The 18,308-nt window shown below is 53.7% G+C and overlaps 2 protein-coding genes across 2 annotated transcripts; one reads left to right on the plus strand and one right to left on the minus strand.

Annotated features, from left to right (window-relative positions):
- Positions 1-863: 863 nt before the first annotated feature.
- SLC35B2 (solute carrier family 35 member B2) lies at positions 864-10,456 on the plus strand. Its single transcript, XM_074538638.1, has 4 exons — positions 864-1,024; positions 3,710-3,903; positions 4,115-4,275; positions 6,127-10,456. The coding sequence occupies exons 2-4, from the start codon at positions 3,747-3,749 to the stop codon at positions 7,063-7,065; spliced, it is 1,257 nt and encodes a 418-aa protein (XP_074394739.1). The 5' UTR covers positions 864-1,024; positions 3,710-3,746; the 3' UTR covers positions 7,066-10,456.
- HSP90AB1 (heat shock protein 90 alpha family class B member 1) lies at positions 10,138-17,034 on the minus strand. Its single transcript, XM_005489687.4, has 12 exons — positions 16,874-17,034; positions 16,620-16,766; positions 16,240-16,446; positions 15,783-15,942; positions 15,485-15,618; positions 14,699-15,010; positions 14,108-14,273; positions 13,731-13,921; positions 13,347-13,494; positions 12,825-13,093; positions 12,064-12,397; positions 10,138-10,712 (listed from the first exon to the last, which is right to left on the minus strand). Exons 1-12 carry the CDS (start codon positions 16,907-16,909, stop codon positions 10,603-10,605), a joined length of 2,214 nt encoding a protein of 737 aa, XP_005489744.1. The 5' UTR covers positions 16,910-17,034; the 3' UTR covers positions 10,138-10,602.
- Positions 17,035-18,308: the final 1,274 nt, after the last annotated feature.

Consider the following 18,308-nt stretch of genomic DNA (forward strand, 5'->3'; position numbering starts at 1 on the left):
GGCAGAAACAAGTCATCTGCACTTTTTTGTTTGTTTCGTTATTTTAAAATAAAACTATATGTTTTAAAAAGGTGTGTTGTAAAACATCACTGGGTGGCCACGTGCTGGCTCCAGCCAGCCCTGCATCCATGCCTGGGGCTGGGATAGGGGATTCAGAAGCAGGGCTACAGTAGGTGCCAGACTGACTGCAGTCCCTGGGCAGCACCTGTGCCAGGGACCAGCTGTGGCTGTGCCCAGTGCAGGGCAAACCTGAGACAGGGGGCAGGAATCGGCCTGGAGGTCAGCTTTGAAGGCTTTTAGCTTGGATCAAGAATAATGTGGCCATCAGGAGTGGGGAAGTCATCATCCCTCTGCAGTTATGAGACCTCCCATTATGTCCTGTGTCCACTTCTGGGCCCCTCACTTCAAGAGGGTGCTGGAGCATATCTAGAGAAGGGCAGCAGAGCTGGTGAAGGAAGGGTTTGGAGCAAAAGCCCTATGATGAGCTGCTCAGGGAGTTGGGAGTGTTTAGCCTGGAGATAAGGAGGCACAGGGAACCTTGTCACTCTCTACACCTCCTTGAAAGGCGGGTGTAGCCAGGTGGGGATCGGTCTTTTGTCCAGGCAACCAGTGCCAGGACACGAGGACACAGCCTCAAGCTGTGCCAGGGGAGATTTAGGTAGGAGGAATTTCTCTACAGAAAGGGCGATGAGACATTGGAATAGACAGGCCAAGGAAGGTGGTGGAGTCACCTTCGCTGGAGGGTTTAAGGAAAGATTGGCTGTGGCACTCAGTGCTACGGTCCAGCTGAGACGGTGGCGTTTGCTCATCGCTTGGGCTCGATGATCTCAGCTCTCTTGCAGCCCGATTGATCCTGTGCTCCCGTGACCGCGGCCCGCCCCGCCCCGCTCCGCCGGCCGCGCTGCCTCCGGAGCGGCAGGGGCGCTGTGGGGCGCCAGCGCGCCCGCCGGGCGGGGTTCCGCCGCCGCTGCCGGGAGCGGAGCCGAGGGGAGCCGGCCGACACCGGGCCGGGGCCGGGCCGCAGGTGGGTAACGAGGCCGGGGCGGGCGCGGAGGGGGGCCGGCCCACGGGCGGCAGCTCCCGGCGAAGGCTGCGCCGCGCTGCCGGCCTGCTCGCCGCGAACGTGGCCGCCGGGCAGGGAGGCGGCGCCGGGGCCACGCTCGTCCCGCAGCCGGCCGCTCGCCGCTCCTCCCGCGGGGCCGCCGCAGCCTCGGGCAGAGGAGCCCCGGAGCGGCAGGCGTAGGGCTCGCCCCTCCCGGGAGCCCCGCGCCGTGCCCGGGGCGAGGGTGCCCCACGGGCGGCGGGGAGCCCGTGCCTCTGCTGTGGCCCCCGGGCAGAGGCGGCGGTCCGCCCTGGGGGGACGGGGGCAGGCAGCCCTGCGACCCGGCTGCGTGCAGGGACAGGGAGATGCCGAGATGTTAGTATGGACTTGTCAGCTCCAAGCTTGTGTTTGACCTCAGCCCTGCCAGCCGCTGGAGGCGCGCTGAAGAGTATCAGGGCTGTAGGCAGAGATCTTTTTCAGAGCCGGGACCCAGACTGTCCATGCCAGGCAGCGGGCTGGGTGCCAGCCCGGCTCTGAAGCGGTGCCTTTGAGAGCTGCCTTTGCAGTGCCCAGGGGAGTAGCGGCCGCTCCGTTGTCTAGGCTCCTGGGCTGCTCCGCAGAATAAGGCTCCTTTCATGCCTCAGCATGCTCCCTGCTCGGCCCCCCCGCTTTCTACCTGTAACACTGGCGTCCCTGTTCCTTCCCAGCCTGGGCAGAGAGGGCAGGGGCTGCTGCACTGAGTCAGCTCTCAGGGCCTGGGAATTGCTAGCGCAGGCATAGAGAGCCATTGTCCCTCCATAGCCTCCTCTTCACGGTCGCTGTGGGAGAGCGGAGCTGATTCTCCGCCCATGGCAGCGCTGCAGGAGCTGGCGGGGTAACAGCAGGCGCAGCCGTGCTGAATGGAGCTTGCACAGTCCCTCTCAAGTTGCAAATGTGGCAACAGACCCTGTCATTTATATCCGACTTCTGCAAAAGGGAACGGTGTTTCTGCACCCCACCGCCAGCCACAGTTACTTAATACGGACAAACCCAGGAGCGCTGAGGCCTGGTTTTGCATCCCACAGCATCTGAACAGCCTGCGATGGTGCCCCTGCAGCAGGAGTGATTGAGTGGAGGGGTCAGACTGTCTTTTCCAGGGAGGGGGGAGACAGAGGAGTAGGAAGCAGGCAAAGAAATCCACCCCTAGCCATGTGCACCTCTCCCTGGTCTGGGAATTTCTGTCTTTTATGTCACAGAAGGGAGTTTTCTGGGTGAAACACAGCCCCAGCTTTGGTCAGGTTATTGAACTCCAAGGGCCTGGCCACAGTAGCCGAGGATGAGAAAAGTCCCTGAGGTCTTTCCCAAGAGGTTGATGGGAGCGCTTGCTCATGAAATGGCAGGGGACTTTCTTGCCTTTAAAGTCCTTAAAGTTTGTAATTTTCTAAGTAAAGTCCCTAAGTTTGTAAATTTCTGTTTGTAAGTTTCGTGTGGCGGCTACTAGAGGTCACAGTTATACAACACTGGGGCCAGGTACACCCCTAAATAGGGCCTAATTCCTCTGACTCGCTTGTTTCAGGTGGAGGCGGAATTAACATCTGTGTCTCTTTCAGTCACAGGAGCTTTTCAGGTGTGTGTTTATGTCGCCAGCCCACAGCGCTATCACCTGGTCCCCAAGGAACTGGGAGGCTTTTTCAATTGAGGGAACTGGGGCAGGGATGTAGCAGGGACCAGGGAAATGTTCTACCCTGCTGCAGGAATCTGCAGCTTGCTTTGTGAGGGGGGATGCAGGTGGCCTTGGGTGTAGGAAGTTGTTGCCTGCTTGCTCATTCTGTTGAGTACCTGGTGCCCCTGAATATTGCATGTTCGCCTCTGTGAGAGAGAGAATGGTGAAGGGAAGAACTCCTTCAAGGACTAGTGAAGCTGTTTTAAAGCTGGCTAGATGACTTCCTACAGCTACAGCTGAAGAATATCAGCTATACCTCATTGCATAGTCCTGGTAAAATCCCAACCAGACAGCTGGTAGGAAAGTTCCTTTCCAGTCTTGCTTTCTGGCTGTGTTTTGTCAAGTGGGTGAGCCCTGGTAATTTCCTGTGAGCTGTGAGGAATGCCTTGGCACACTTCCAGTGCTGCATGGGGAGGTGGGGGAGGCTGGCAGCCCCAAACCCTGCCTCTCATCCATTCACCTGGCGTAGCTGGATGGGAAAGCTCTGAACTGTTTGCTTCCAGAGCAAGGTTGCTCATTGCCACAGGCTTGAAACATGAGCTTCTAGGTAGGAGTAAATTCTTCTGTTCAGTGACCTTTTCCTTTTCCACCCAAAAGCTGTGTAAAGTTTAACTTATAAAGGTGAGGTGTGAGGTGCTCCTTACATTTGGAGTAAGAGTGTAGTCAAAACCAGATGGTTACAGCAGTGTTCTCTCTAATCCTGGGAATCCATGGTTCTAAGTCCACATGTTCCAGAGCAACGACCCTTACCAGAAGCAAACGCAGATGTCTGGCCTGTGCTTTTCAGCTCCAGAGGACTCTTCCTGCTCTGTGTGCTGCCAGCATTGCTGTTGCCACTGCAGTGGGTCTGGGTGGCTGTATCACAGGTGATGAGGATGGGGCTGGATGGTGGGTGTGTTTCAGCATGTGGAGTGGAGCTGCCCGTGTACCAGCAGCCCACCACCTGCCTCTCTCTCTCTCCGCAGATTTTGCATTCCCCTCCTGCTGGCCTCCCTCCCTGTGATGGCTGCAGGTGAAGAGATCACCCCTGCCCTGCAGGACTCGTGGGGGGACTTCTGGCTCTTCCGCTTCTTTGTTAATGCTGCCGGCTATGCCAGCATTGTGGTACCGGGCTTCCTCCTCATCCAGTACTTCAAGAGAAGGAACTACTTGGAGACAGGTAGGAGCAGGAGCTTCCCTTCCTCAGCCTCACCTCTCACAGAGCTGTGTCCCAGTGCTGTCCAGCTGCTATCCTGAAACAGATTTCTCTGAGGCCCCCGTGCCAGCAGATCTGGAGGCTAGTGAGGAGGAAGGCTTCACCTCAGGCTGGTGCAGCATGTGGTGCCCAGACTTTGGTTAATTATGTCTCCATCTTCTTTTATCCTGTTCAGGCAGAGGCATTTGCTTCCCTGTCATCAAATCCTGTGTGTTTGGCTCTGAGGTGAAGTCTGTACATCAGGATGATGGCTCCCTGCCACCCCGAGCAGAGCCCACAGAGTCCTCCACAGCCCGACAGGTCTTCAAGCTGCTCTTCTGTGCTGCTGGTCTACAGGTAGGGGTCCTGTGCATGTGTGGCTGTCCCATTCTGCAAGGAGGAAGTGGCCAGTGACTGTCAGTTCCTTGGAGACTGAGCATGCAATGCTGTCCTTGATCAAGGCAGGGTTGGAGGATGGGAAAGGACATTCCACCTCCAAGAGCTGTGGAGGTCTGTTTAGCTTTTGTCATTTGGGTTGGAGCATCCTGTCTGATCACAGTCCTCTAGAGCCTCTGAAAATTCTGTGATTCAGCAGGTTGTTAAGGCTGCTTTTGTTCTGGCTTTGATGTCAGATTAGCCCATAGTTTGTGCCCTCTTTTATCCCAGGCTCTCCCATGGGTCACTGTCTGGGGCTGATGCATTCTGCCTTGATGGACTGAATTTGAGTACTGGAGAGAAAATACTTAATTCAGCTACAGATAAACAGGAATTTAAAATCTTAGATTCCCCAAGTCTCAGTCACAGCCTGAGCATCATTAGGAAGGACAACTTTTTTGATCTGTGAGGACAAGAAATAGCAGTGTGGGCAGTGAGATAGAAAAACCCAGGTGCCCTGCAGCCAGGAAACAATTCACTCTCTGGCTTACTCTTCCAGCCTATTCAGACATGCTGTGGGCCACCAAATTCTTTCATCTCTCTGTGTCTTACTTTCTTGGAGATGTGTGGTGAGAGGAAGTGTGTTACTTCTGTGAGAGGCTTGGTGTTGCACCAAAAGTAGTGGAGATGACAACCACGACAGTGATCATCCCTCGTGGACAATTTTGTCTGCTGGTTTTGAAATTAGAATTGATTTGGATGTAAAAACCAGGCCTAGGGAGCTGGAAGTGAAAACCAATGCAGAGCCCACTGGGAAAAGTGCCAGGACCTGCCGCAGGGAGCTGGCACCAAAACCGCAGTTGTGTATCAGTGGTGTTCCCTGATTCAGTCAGTCTGGTTCCACAGGCTTGAAGCAGCTCAAAGCTAACTGCTCGCTCTCACCAGGATGTTTGCATTGTGGGCTTTTCTCCCCTGCCCACTGAGAAGCTGTGCTTTGGAACAGGATGTTCCTGGTTGTAACCACATGGATCAGCAGGTTGCCTCAGATGGGTGGAGTGGGGGGTGGTCCTGTCTCCCAGTGTCTCCAGGAAGCATTGCCATGCAGAGGGTGAGCAATGCTGCGGATCTCAGGACTTCTGCTGCTCAGAGTGACCCTGAGATGCGTTAGAAAGTCTTGTTTCCCAGCCTGGCAGTCAAAGAAGGAGTCAGAATTCTTCTGTTCTCATTCTCCAGGTTGTTTATTGTTTATCTATAAAATTCTTTCTCTGACCCGCCGAGGTCCGTTCAGCAGGTTAGACAGAGGCACACTGACTGCCCTCGGGGCAGTGTTATCTTTTATACTAAAAGCTACATGTACATTATTTACCATAATTCCCCAATACCTATCACCTATGCTAAACAGTGAGTTTCTACCTTAAACCAATCCAAAAACATCACAGCAGAAGATGGAGGCCAAGAAGAAGGAGAAAGACTGGACGTGCCCAGATTCCTCCATCTTGCCTCCTGAACCCCCATTCTAAAAACCCAAAAAAATCTATTTTTCATCCTGTGACAAACTAATTATTATTCTACTTAGACTTTCGTGGCTTGCAGATCCTCATATAAGGTTGATAATTTTTTCCATGGGTTATAATCAAAGTCACAGGCATCTTGGGCTCTGTGCCAAGGTCTCTGAGCCCCTTGGCAGGGGTTCAGGCAATCCAGGACAGCCAGAGGGATGTCCTGAATTCCGACATGGGGAAAGCAAGGATCTCCTGGGGTCTGTTCTTCCTGTTGTTGCTGGCAACTGCTGTTGTGGGTCCTGACTCTGCCTGTGCTCCTGCTGCTTTGCAGATTTCCTACCTCACATGGGGTGTCCTCCAGGAGCGTGTGATGACGAGAACGTACGGTGCCACTGAAACAGACCCTGGAGAGAAGTTCAAGGACTCCCAGTTCCTCGTGTTCATGAACCGCATCCTGGCCTTCACAGTGGCTGGTCTGTACTGCGCCCTCACCAAGCAGCCACGCCATGGGGCTCCTATGTACAAATACTCCTTTGCCTCCCTCTCCAACATCCTCAGCAGCTGGTGTCAGTATGAGGCACTCAAATACATCAGCTTCCCCACCCAAGTGCTGGCCAAGGCCTCCAAAGTGATCCCAGTGATGATGATGGGCAAACTGGTGTCACGCAAGAGCTATGAGTACTGGGAGTACCTGACTGCTGCCCTCATCTCCGTGGGGGTCAGCATGTTCCTGCTCTCCAGCGCTCCTAACAGGACGGTGTCCACTGTCACCACTTTCTCTGGCATAGTGCTCCTGGCTGGCTACATCATCTTCGACAGCTTCACCTCCAACTGGCAGGACGCTCTCTTCACCTACAAGATGTCTCCCGTGCAGATGATGTTTGGCGTCAACGTCTTCTCCTGCCTTTTCACCGTGGGCTCGCTCTTGGAGCAGGGTGCCTTGCTGGAGTCGCTGCGCTTCATGGCCCGCCACTCGGAGTTCACCGCCCACGCCGTGCTGCTCTCCGTGTGCTCTGCCTGCGGCCAGCTCTTCATCTTCTACACCATCAACCACTTCGGGGCAGCTGTCTTCACCATCATCATGACACTGCGGCAGGCCTTTGCCATCCTCCTCTCCTGCCTCATCTACGGGCACACTGTCACTGTGGTGGGTGGGCTGGGCATAGCCGTTGTCTTCATGGCCCTCTTCCTGCGCGTCTACGCCCGCAGCCGCATGAAGAAGCGCAGCAAGAAGCTCCCGCCGGGAGAGGCCCCTGTTCAAAAGGTCTAAGGAAGCTGAGGCCATGGCATGTAAGCCATGCCTGCTGTCCTGCCTCCACTTGAAGGGCATTTGCTGGATTTTCTCAGAACCCACTGAGAAGAAGAGTGGGGTATGGATAAGCAGGACCAGTGACTCAGTTTTCCACCTGCTTTTCCTGAGAAAGGGTCTGGAACAAGCCCAGGAAACGCTCTGGGCTGACGCAGCTCCAAACCTTTCCATTTGCCTTAATAGGTTAAAGACTTACAGCCAAGGCACACGCCTGGGGACACACCAGCATGGGGCTGCTGGTATTCCTGCCTCACCTCTGTCTTGTGGCTTCCCCCCAAAGTCACTGATGAACAAGGGAACTCTTCCCTGGCACTGTCTTGCCTCTGGCTAAAGCTCCTCCATTTCTGTTAGTACTACAGAGCTTGGCAGGAGGAAAAGGCAAGCAAAACACTAGGTTTCTAAAGAAACACCTCTGAGTGAGGCAAGTCCCAAGTTGAGCCCATCCAAGGGTGGGGAGTGCTCTTCTCCATTCCAGGAGGGGCTCTGGGTAGTAAGGCACAGGCAAAGGAAGAACTCCCAGCCTGTCCTACCCCAGGCCTGGGATCTGCTCTGGGAGGGCACTGCAGTGAAAGCCAGTACCTCCCAGTTTGGTTTTATCAATTCTTTACCCCTGCTCCAGGACACTTTTCTTTCCCTCTCAGCCCAGGCTGATTTTTATGCAGTATCTGAGCTGGACAGTTCCCAAGGCTTGCTGAGTCTTTGAGGTTGCTTTTTGGTTACATCTGCTGCTGTTACAGGCCAAAAGGCTGCACTGCCCAGAAGCCCCAGCACCACCTCGGGCTCCCTCAGTGCCGTGGTTTCTGAGCTTTGCAGTTGCCATTCAGACAAGCACAAACAAGCCCTCTTTTTCCTGCCACCTGGAGGCACTGGCCCTGGTTTTCCCAGGGGCTGGCCAGAGTCTGTGCCTGGAGGGCTGGGACACGGGGCAGAGCCCGCTTGCGGTGCCTTGTTCCTGCTCCACAGACAGCCGGGGATGGAGCAGTGAAAGCTGTTCTTCCCCACAAGCCTGGGTTTTATCTGTCAATCCTTTTCTCATCAACACAACCTGACTGACAAACCAGCAGGTTTTGGTACTTTTGCAAGGCAACTTTTTTCTCTTTTTATTTTATTAAATTAAAAATATGCTGCATATAGTGCCATGGGTGTAAATGTGGGTTGGTTTTTTTTTTTTGGTTGGTTGGGGGTTTTTTCCATGTACTTGAAAGGAGGGAAGAGATTTCCAACTCTTCCTGTGTCCCTAGTCTCTCTGGGACAGCAGAGTTGTCTTTCCAAATACAGGCGCCTCTCTCTGTCTTTGCCAAGGCTGGTTGCACTCTAAGCTGCAAGGCCTGACAGATCATTGCACACTCAACTGGGGAGCACAGCCAGGCTTGGAATGCTGCTTGTGCTGGGGGGCAGGTGAAGGAGCCATTAGCCTGAGCCTAGTATGGCTCCTAGGTTCTCTCTGCATGGTGCAACTTAAAGAATTCCCAGTGGGTGTAGCTACCCAGAGGTGATACAGAGGCCTGCTGAGCACATGGCAACCAGGGCCAGCGGTGCTGCAGCACTTTGTGGGCTGTACTGTTGCAGCCAGAGCCAGGAGAGGCTTGAGGTGTGGAAGGTCCATCCTCCTGGCACGTGTGGGAGGCCTGGTGAAAAACTGTAGGCAAGGGTGAATATGGGGTCAGAGACAGCACTGGGGCCTAACACAGCTAGGGAAAGGGGACACTCACGTGAGGGTTACAGGGGAAACAGAGGAGGAGATTAGGAACAGTAGTGATGTAGTTGAGCCTGGAGGGATACCAGAGCTGGTGCTGAGCACAGCCCAGGCTTCAGAGCACTTGGCTCTCCAGCAGTTTTACCAGTGCTCCTTTTCTAGCTCTGAGCTTTTAGAGGTGCCTGTACCTCACAGCTTTTCATCCTGCCTTACAAATTCACCCAAATGTCTGCACTCACCCTCTGCTGACAGACTGAGAATGGAATGTGATTTCCTTTGATTAAAAACAAAACAAAAAACCACATTGCCAGGTCAGGAATGGGATACAATGGGATAACCTTTCTAATTTAAATGTAGATTTAAACAAAACATTAGTGGAAAAAGAAAACCCAGGACATTAACTTTAGAAGTTAATTTTGACTGATTCACTATTTGGCAATACTTGCTATCAAGACAGAAATCCTGGTTTTGAACAATTTGCTAGCTCAGCTCCACCACTGCCCTAGCAGGCTGCACCCACACAGCTGCCACACTGGCAGCACAGCCAGTGTCTGGGTGTGCACAAGGGATTCCAGCAGGCTCTGCCTCCCTGTTGAAGATGGATACTTGCTAAAGCCCATTCCATTTTGTGCCTGTGGCAGCTGGCATGTGGGCAGCAAGAGAACTTAATGCAGCAGAAGAAGTTAAGTGTCACTTTTCTCTGACAGACCCCAAGGGCCATTGTGGCCAGGGGTGACAAACCTCACACTGTGAGCTCAGTGGAAGGGGCAGCTCAGTCAGAGGTGATGTCCCAGGCTTCTCTTCTAGGACATAGATGGAAAGAAGGCAGATACTTCCCAACACCCAATGGCTGCAGAAGGCCAGAAAGGGCAGGCTGGAGGTGGGAGGAAAGGATTTGAGTCTTTGGCCCAACAGCTGAAGAGAGGCAGCTTGACACCAGTCCTGAGCTGTCACTCCACACCCTGCTCCACGCTGCTATGGAACAGGCAGATGGCTCCTGCCACTGTCCTGCCCCAGAGGTGCTCAGGTCAAACCACCAAGCAGCAGCTCAGCCAGCTGTCCCACACAGACTGGAAATTTGCTCCCAGGCAGGGGGCATGCAGCTCTCCAGGTGGAGAACTACTGCTCATTGGAGATGACCCCACCTGCACAGCAGGTCATGTGTACCTTCCACCCACTTCATCCTGCCAGGGCATGGAAGAGATAAAGATCTCCTAAAGCAGGGCTCAGCAAGCATTCAGGGCACAGACCTACACAGCAGAGTCCAATGCCCTCAGGAGCAGGCTGAGACATTTTCCTCAGCAGAGCAGGCATGAAGCACAAGGGACCCCACCATGTAAATCATCAATTCTTTAATTCCAGTAGAACAAAAATCCAGAAAAATACTCAAACAAAACCCAACCAAAATACATTATGCTATCCTGGGGCTTCAGGGAGGCAGCAGTTTGGAGGAAGGGCTCTCCCACCCCAGTAGAATAAGGACAGTTTGATGCCTACTGGTAACATGGGACACTCCATGAGGGGAGAGAGGGAGGCCTGAAGCCTCCTCACACCTCCACTCCCCGTCAGATGTTCCTACACAAGCAGAAAGACACAGAACAGACAGGCCTCAGGCTACCTGAATCACTACTAACAAACAGGGAATCATGCTCTCCTGCACCCTGCCAAAAACAACCCCAACCAAACAGAGCCAAAGGAACAGACACCACCAAGAAGTCAGCAGCAGCTGGTGGGAGCAGACCATCTTCCAAGCAAACATGATAGAGCAGGGGTCTGGCAGGTGAAGGAAGAGCCTTTCTCCTTTAGTCTACCTCTTCCATGCGGGATGTATCTTCATCTCCCTCCAGAGGGGGGATTTCCTCAGGGGCAGCTGCACTGGGCTCCTCTGCAGCCACCTCATCTTCATCTATGCCTGGGAGAGGGGAGGAAAGGAAGAGATAAGGCTTCCAAATGACACCTAATCCCAGATATACAGCTTCTCCCAGAGCAAACCTGGCTCCTACCTCCAGCCTGAGGAATGAGGCTATTAGCATCCAATAGTTCACAGAATCATAGAATATTCTGATTTGGAAGGGACCCACAAGGATCACTGAAGTCCTGCTCCTGGTTCTACACAGGGCAGCCCCAACAATCACACTGTGTGCTTCAGTGCTGTCCAAACACTTACTGAATGCTGGCAGGCTTGGTGCTGTGACCACTTCCCTGGGGAGTCTGTTCCTTGGCCAATCACTCTCTGGATAAGAAACCTTTAACTAATATCCAACCTAAAAGTCTCCTGACAAAGCTTCATGACATTCCCTCAGGTCCTGTTACCAGTCACCACAGAGAAGGTACCAGTGCAGGCCCTCTGCTTCCCCTGGTGAGGAAGCTGTACACTGCAATGAGGTCACGTCTCAGTCTCCTTTCCTCCAGGCTAAAAACTAATAATTGCAAGTCAACATTGTTAGTAGTAATTGTCAACTCCAGCACTAATCCTGAATCAGTAGCATCTTCCCAGTAACATCTACACTACTATATGGATACTAGATATGCCATTAGAGTGCACTCCTTAGCCAATTAAAATTACCTACAAAAGATTTGTCACCCAGCACCACAAAGCCTGGAGTTTAAGCCAGGAGAATGCGGTTTAAGCCATGAGCATTTCTCTAGAGAAAATTGAAGTAAATCCAGTCAAGTCACAACTAAAGCAGTTGCAAGATTCTAGATATTCTAGAGCTCATCAGTTTCCAACCCTGCAGGCTGCTGTTTCAGTATACTCTGAACAGAAAATTGTCCTACCCTACAGTCCCCCTACCTGCAACTTGACTAACAGAACACCCTACTCTTACTGAGACTAGGCAGCACAGGGTTACCAAGTTAGTTGTGCCAAGCCACAGCACCTTCTGACTTACATTTTTAGCTGAATTTGGAGGAAAAGGCTGTGTGCAAGCACAAGCTGTTTCTCCAGATGGGTCACGTAATCCATGACAGACTTTTCACATTTACTCTAAAGGAATAAAAAGCCTCAGCTTGTCATCTGATCATCCTGGTGGTGGCTCCTGGTGTTGTAGAGGACAGGGCAGTCCACTCAGAGTCCTGAGCCCTACTGAAGTACTTTATTCCAGGTTTACACTTTCTCCTGGCCACCTTATGTACAGAGCCACTTCAGCACACCATGGCAGCATGGCTCTCTTAGTGGTCTCCCCCTGCCCCAAGACACCAGCCTGACCACTTAACCTGCTTTCAGGCCTGCTGCAGGCTTGAGAAGTGGCATGGATACTCACCAAGCCCGAGTTTGATCATCCTGTAGATGCGGTTGGAGTGGGTCTGGGGATCTTCCAGGGAGAAACCAGAGGACAGCAGAGCAGTCTCAAAGAGCAGCACCACCAGATCTTTAACAGCTTTGTCATTCTTGTCAGCATCAGCCTTCTGGCGAAGAGTTTCTACAATTGGGTGGTCAGGGTTGATCTCCAGGTGCTTCTTGGCCATCATATAGCCCATGGTCGAGTTGTCCCGCAGTGCCTGAGCCTTCATGATGCGCTCCATGTTGGCTGTCCAGCCGTATGTGCTGGTGACAATGCAGCAGGGGGACGAGACCAACCGGTTTGAGACTGTGACCTGCCAACATAGCCAAGGGTTAGCTGAGCAAGGCCCCCATAAGCCCTGGACTGGGCCCAGCCACAGCACACTACAGCCTAAGTCTTTGCCCCTGGTTCACCTGGGGACACCCCAAAGCAAGCAGAGATGCTCCAAGCAGCTCCAGGACTGCTGCAGACTAATTTGGACAGCTCAGCCAGCACTCAGAGCACCCACTGCATGTTTCCCACACTTACCCTCTCCCATCAATGCATGTATTTGGGTCAGTGCCCCTCGCCTGCAGCCTGGCTGCTTAGAGCAAGATGGTGCATGCTGGGACCTCCAGTCTCCTCTAGCGGCTCCTCTGCAGGAGATGAGAGGCATGCATTGAGCGGGGGCCCTCACCTGCAGCACGGAGGGCCCAGCCCTCCTCCCTCCAGTGCAGGGCTAAGCTCCCTGCCCCTCTCACCTTCTCCACCTTCTTGTCCAGGATTTCCTTCATAAGTTTGCACAGGTTCTCAAATTTGGCCTTGCTCTCCTCCATCTTTTTTTTCTCTTCCTCATCCTCAGGCAGCTCCAGCCCCTCTTTGGTGACTGATACCAGGGTCTTGCCATCAAACTCCTTGAGCTGCTGCACGCAGTACTCATCGATGGGCTCTGTCATGTACACCACCTCAAAGCCACGCTTCCGCACGCGCTCCACAAAGGCTGAGTTAGCCACCTGCTCCTTACTCTCCCCTGTGTTTGTGGAGGGTAGAAATGAAACATCACCAAGAGGTAAGAGCTGGTTACAGCAGGACAAACACCACCAGTCACTTGAGACCCCTAAAATAAAACTGGCAGCAGCCAGGGTTCTTGGCATGGTGGCTTTTCCCCAGCCCCCAGGAATGAGCTGTAATTCAGCAGAAGGCAGCAGGAAGTGTTTTAAATTAGGGTTTGTATGCAGGTTACCTGCCTCTGCCTTGCTAGGCTCAGAGGAGCTCTGGCTCACCTGTGATGTAGTAGATACTCTTCTGGTTCTCCTTCATGCGGGACACGTACTCGGAAAGCGAAGTCACCTCCTCGCCTGACTGGGACATGTGGTACCGCAGCAGCTCCGAAAGGCGCTTTCGGTTGGTGGAGTCCTCGTGGATGCCCAGCTGGGAACAGAAGAGATGCATGAAGTCTCCAGGACAGGACTTGGATGCACTTGGCTGCCCCTGAGGCACAGCCAGCTGCCCAGCTCCTGATCATTTGAGTGTTTGGCCTAGGGCAGCCAGAGGGGACAGCTGCCTACAAAGCCACGCGGAGGAGACACAGCATAGGAACAAGACTGCTCCTCAGGCAGATGGGTCATGGGCCCTTCCCTCCTCCAGGGGTAGGGTGCCCAACTCACCTTCAGATTCTTAGAGAAAGCTTCGTAAAATTTCTTGTAGTTCTCTTTGTCTTCTGCCAGCTCAGAAAAGAGCTCCAAGCATTTCTTCACAATGTTTTTGCGGATCACTTTGAGGATCTTGCTCTGCTGGAGCATCTCACGAGAAATGTTCAGAGGAAGGTCCTCTGAGTCCACAACACCCCGGATGAAGTCTGTATATGAAAACAGGTGTCAGGTTAAGGATTCTGAGCTTCAACACAGCGAGAAAAGAGCTAAAACACAGACTGCTATATGCCCACACCAGCCAGTGCCTCATCCAGTCCCTCTGTACTGGAAGTGGAACCACAGGCTGTGGGGATCCCAGCTCTGCACTGGGAGGCTGAGGCAGGGGCTCTTACTTAGGTATTCAGGGATGAGCTCGTCACAGCTGTCCATGATGAAGACCCGCCTCACATACAGCTTAATGTTGTTTTTCTTCTTCTTGTTCTCAAAGAGGTCGAAAGGGGCACGGCGTGGGATGAACAGCAGGGCCCTGAACTCCAGCTGCCCTTCCACAGAGAAGTGCTGTGGGACCAGGAAAAAAAGACAGCTGCTGGGGTGCTTCATTTCTCCTTTCTCCAGCTCCCACAGCAGGGAGGCTGAACTGCCACTGTTCATCACTGGGGCTGGCAAAGGGGCACAGCAACATCTCTAGCATCCAAGCAGAGTGTATTTCCTCCTGCTCAGGCCCACTATCCCCTATGTGCCAAGGTTCTCTGGCATGCAGCAGGCTTGGACAGAGAAGTCAGTGCTTCTCTGAGACCCCACATCCTCCTGTCTTATGGACTGGCACTGCCAATCCTTCCACCTGCAAGGGAGTCACAGTGCAGGTTGCTCCATCACCAAGTGGCCTGAGAGTGCTCAGTCCCACAGAGGCACAACCATGTGGTGACTCTGGATAAGGGCTGGAAAAGGGGCCTCCCTGGAAGGCACGGTGGCCCAGCACCCACCTTGACAGCCAAGTGGTCCTCCCAGTCATTGGTGAGGCTCTTGTAGAACTCGCCATATTCCTCCTGGGTGATGTCATCAGGGTTGCGGGTCCAAATTGGTTTGGTCTTGTTCAGCTCCTCCTGGTCAATGTATTTCTCCTTGATTTTCTTGGTCTTTTTCTTCTTGCCTTTGTCTCCCTCCTCCTCCTCATCAGAGCCTACATCCTCGATTTTTGGTTTCTCTTCATCTTTGGACACTGACTCTTCCTCCTTCTCATCTTTTTCCTCCTCTGCTTCATCATCACTGATCTCTTTCTCACGTTCTTTCTCCAGCTGTGGAGAAAGAAACAAGCAATAGTCAGGTTTAGCCTGAAATTACCAAGAACGCTTTAGCTCCAGATGAGAAAAATGGTATCCTCCAAAGCCAAACAAGTGTATCATCTGGAATGAAAACTCTTGCAACCAGTCCTCAAAAGTCCCTTGTCGTGCAACCAAAAGCTGTGTCTGAGAAACGTGGCAGGAACCCTCCTTTTTCCATGGCTGATTAAAGATGATCTTCAGCTGCAGAGATCAAAGACCTTTATTGTGGCTGGATACCCACCTCCTTCACTTCCAGTAAGCCCCCAGCCTCAAACCACCTTTGGCCACAGAAGCTGAGAGCACCACTGCTCAGTGCCCAGCAGCCAGGAACTACAGAAGGGACCTAAAGGGATCGGACACTGGGCCTTTTGTGTGCTCCTGTTTCAAACATCACCCACCCCTGCCTTCAGCTTTCCACCTGGTCCCCACAGCCCTTTCCTTACGTACATAGAGTGTGATGGGATAGCCAATGAACTGGGAGTGCTTCTTCACCACCTCTTTCACACGACGCTCCTCCAAGTACTCAGTCTGATCCTCCTTCAAGTGCAGGATCACTTTGGTGCCACGTCCAATGGGCTCACCTGCAGCGTGGGGAGAGAAACATCAGCCAGCTCCTCCAGCCTCAGCATTATGTGACAGCCAGCATTAACCAGTGTGGCTCACAGCGCAGCGTGGCTCTGGGGAACACCAGCCAAAGGGGAGCTGCTGGCAGGAAAACGTGCTTGGCTTTCTGTACAATACGCACCGTGGTCAGTTCGGACAGTGAACGAGCCCCCAGCTGATGACTCCCAAGCATACTGCTCATCATCGTTGTGCTTGGTAATGACAACCACCTTCTCAGCCACCAGATAAGCAGAATAGAAACCCACACCGAACTGCCCGATCATGGAGATGTCTGCGCCAGCCTGTGAAAGCAGAGAGCAGCTGCTAAGACCAGGGTGGAGGTAGAAAATGTCTGTGACTGATTCACAGCAGCAAAGAATTGGGTCAAGCACACAGAGAAAAACATGCAAGTGCCAACAGGCAACCAGCTCTACCCTGAGCTCCTCCCTGGTGTTGGAAAGGTGGGGGAAGCACACTTGAGCAGGCCAACATTTCCCATGGCAAACAAGGCAGGAGAGCCTTTTTATTGTTTATTTATTATCTGTACATTCAGTGCCAGCCTGTGACCCAGGGAACCCATGCAGCCCAAGGCAACCCACCTGCAGGGCTTCCATGAAGGCTTTGGTCCCAGATTTGGCAATGGTGCCCAGGTTGTTGATGAGGTCTGCTTTTGTCATCCCAATGCCAGTGTCCACCAGGGTCAGCGTGCGGTCCCGGGGGTTGGGGATGATGTCAATTTTCAGGTCTTTCCCACTGTCCAGCTTGGAGGGGTCAGTCAAGCTCTCGTAGCGGATCTTATCCAGGGCCTAGAGGAGAGAGGGATGGATGCTCGACAGGGCCTCCCTACTCGACAGCCTCCTCCAACCCTCCCTGCACAAGCCTTCCCAGGAATCGGCCTCTCCCCGGGCATCCCTGCAAGGACACCAGCCCGACCCCGACCCCCCGGCACAGGAAGGAGCCCGCTCCCGCACGGGCTCACGTCGGAGGCGTTGGAGATGAGCTCCCGCAGGAAGATCTCCTTATTGGAATAGAAGGTGTTGATAATGAGCGACATGAGCTGGGCGATCTCCGCCTGGAAGGCGAAGGTCTCCGCATCCTCCTCCTCGTGCTGCACTTTCTCGGGCATCTACAAGACAAACACATGCCTGTTTTCAGTGCGTTTTCAGGGCATGAGAGCCAGAGAGAGGGCGGTGGAGGCATCCGGCCCAGTCCCATTCCCCATCCCTTCCCTACCGTCTCGGGCGTGGGGGACCAGCTAAAGAGGTACATCCCCCCGCCGGCCGCGTTTTATAGGCACGGAACGAAGGGGGGGAGCCTCACGGCACATTGTATCCTTCCGCCTTAAAGGGGTCTTGGTCAGCGAACCACTGATCGATGGTGTATGGGAGGCACCGGCGTTGCCGTTTAGCGGCGGCCATGGCGGGGGCGGGCGTGCAATGGATGCTCGGCTTCACGCTGCCGCTCTGCGGTCGCCAGCCGCGGCTCCCCGCCGCCCTTTGCCGCGTCGCTCGGAGGGCCGTAGGAGCGGGACCTCCTAGAGCCACGGCGAGGGGCGGCGGGGAGCCCGGGGGAGGAACTCTTTTCCACGCCCCGCCGCGGAGGAATACAGCTGCGGTCAGAAATCCATTTCCAGAGTATTCCACAGAGAGTACGGCGGCGCCTCCTCGGCTCCATGGCTGGGGCAGGGAACCGGGAACCGCACCGCCCCAGCTTCAGCCTGCAGCTCCCCCCGAGGCCGGGAGCCGCGTAGTTCTGCCGGCCTGAGGCTGCGTGGAATTTAAGCTCCAGCGGAAGGAGGGGCGGGGACAGAAGGTGTCAGGGCCGGAGTGTGTGGCAGGCCCGTGTCACCGCTGCAAAACAGTGTTTGGAGACATTGCCCTTACAATGTCCAAGGGGAATAATAATACAAATAATCCTAAGCCTTACCATTCCGGTATTTGCAGTAGTCTATCCGCTTCTGAGCTCCTCAGGACAAGAGAGACAAGGAGCTCCTGGAGCCAGCCCAGCGGAGGGTAAAAAAGATTATTAAGGGACGGGAACATCTGTTTTAAGGGGAAAAGATGAGAGAGCTGGGCCTATTGCGCCTCGAGATGACTGAGAGGAGAGCTCATCAATGCTTATAGGTATCTCAAGGGAGGGTGTGGAGGACAGAGCCAGGCTCTGTTTGGTGCTGCCAAGCAATAGGACAAGAAGCAGAAAGCACAAACTGATGCACAGGAAATTCTACCTGAAAATGAGGAAGAACTTCTTTACTGTGTGGCTGACCCAGCACTGGAACAGATTGCCCACAGAGATTGTGGAGAGTCCAATCTGGAGGTGCTCAAGAACTGTCTGGACACAATCCTGTGCCTGTGGTCAACGATGACCCTGCTTAAGCAGACATGGTGCACCAGATGATCCACTGGGGTGCCCTCGAACCTCACCATTCTGTGGGGTTCTGTGTTGAAGCTGTGTGTACAAAAGCCGTGACCGGCAAAGGAAGCTGGAAGTGGGATGAGGAGAGCTCCCACATGGGTTTTGGTGCCTGGTGGTGCAAAGAGGTAATGGCAGTAAATGAAGTGGGACAGACGGAAGAGGATTCCCGCTGGCAGGCTGGTGTAGTTCACCCCAGGAGCAGGAGGTGGCACTCTGGCTGTTCCCAGACACCGGGAAAGCTCCCAGATGCAGT

This window comes from Zonotrichia albicollis, chromosome 3 (genome assembly GCF_047830755.1).
Source record: "Zonotrichia albicollis isolate bZonAlb1 chromosome 3, bZonAlb1.hap1, whole genome shotgun sequence".
NCBI lineage: Eukaryota > Metazoa > Chordata > Aves > Passeriformes > Passerellidae > Zonotrichia > Zonotrichia albicollis.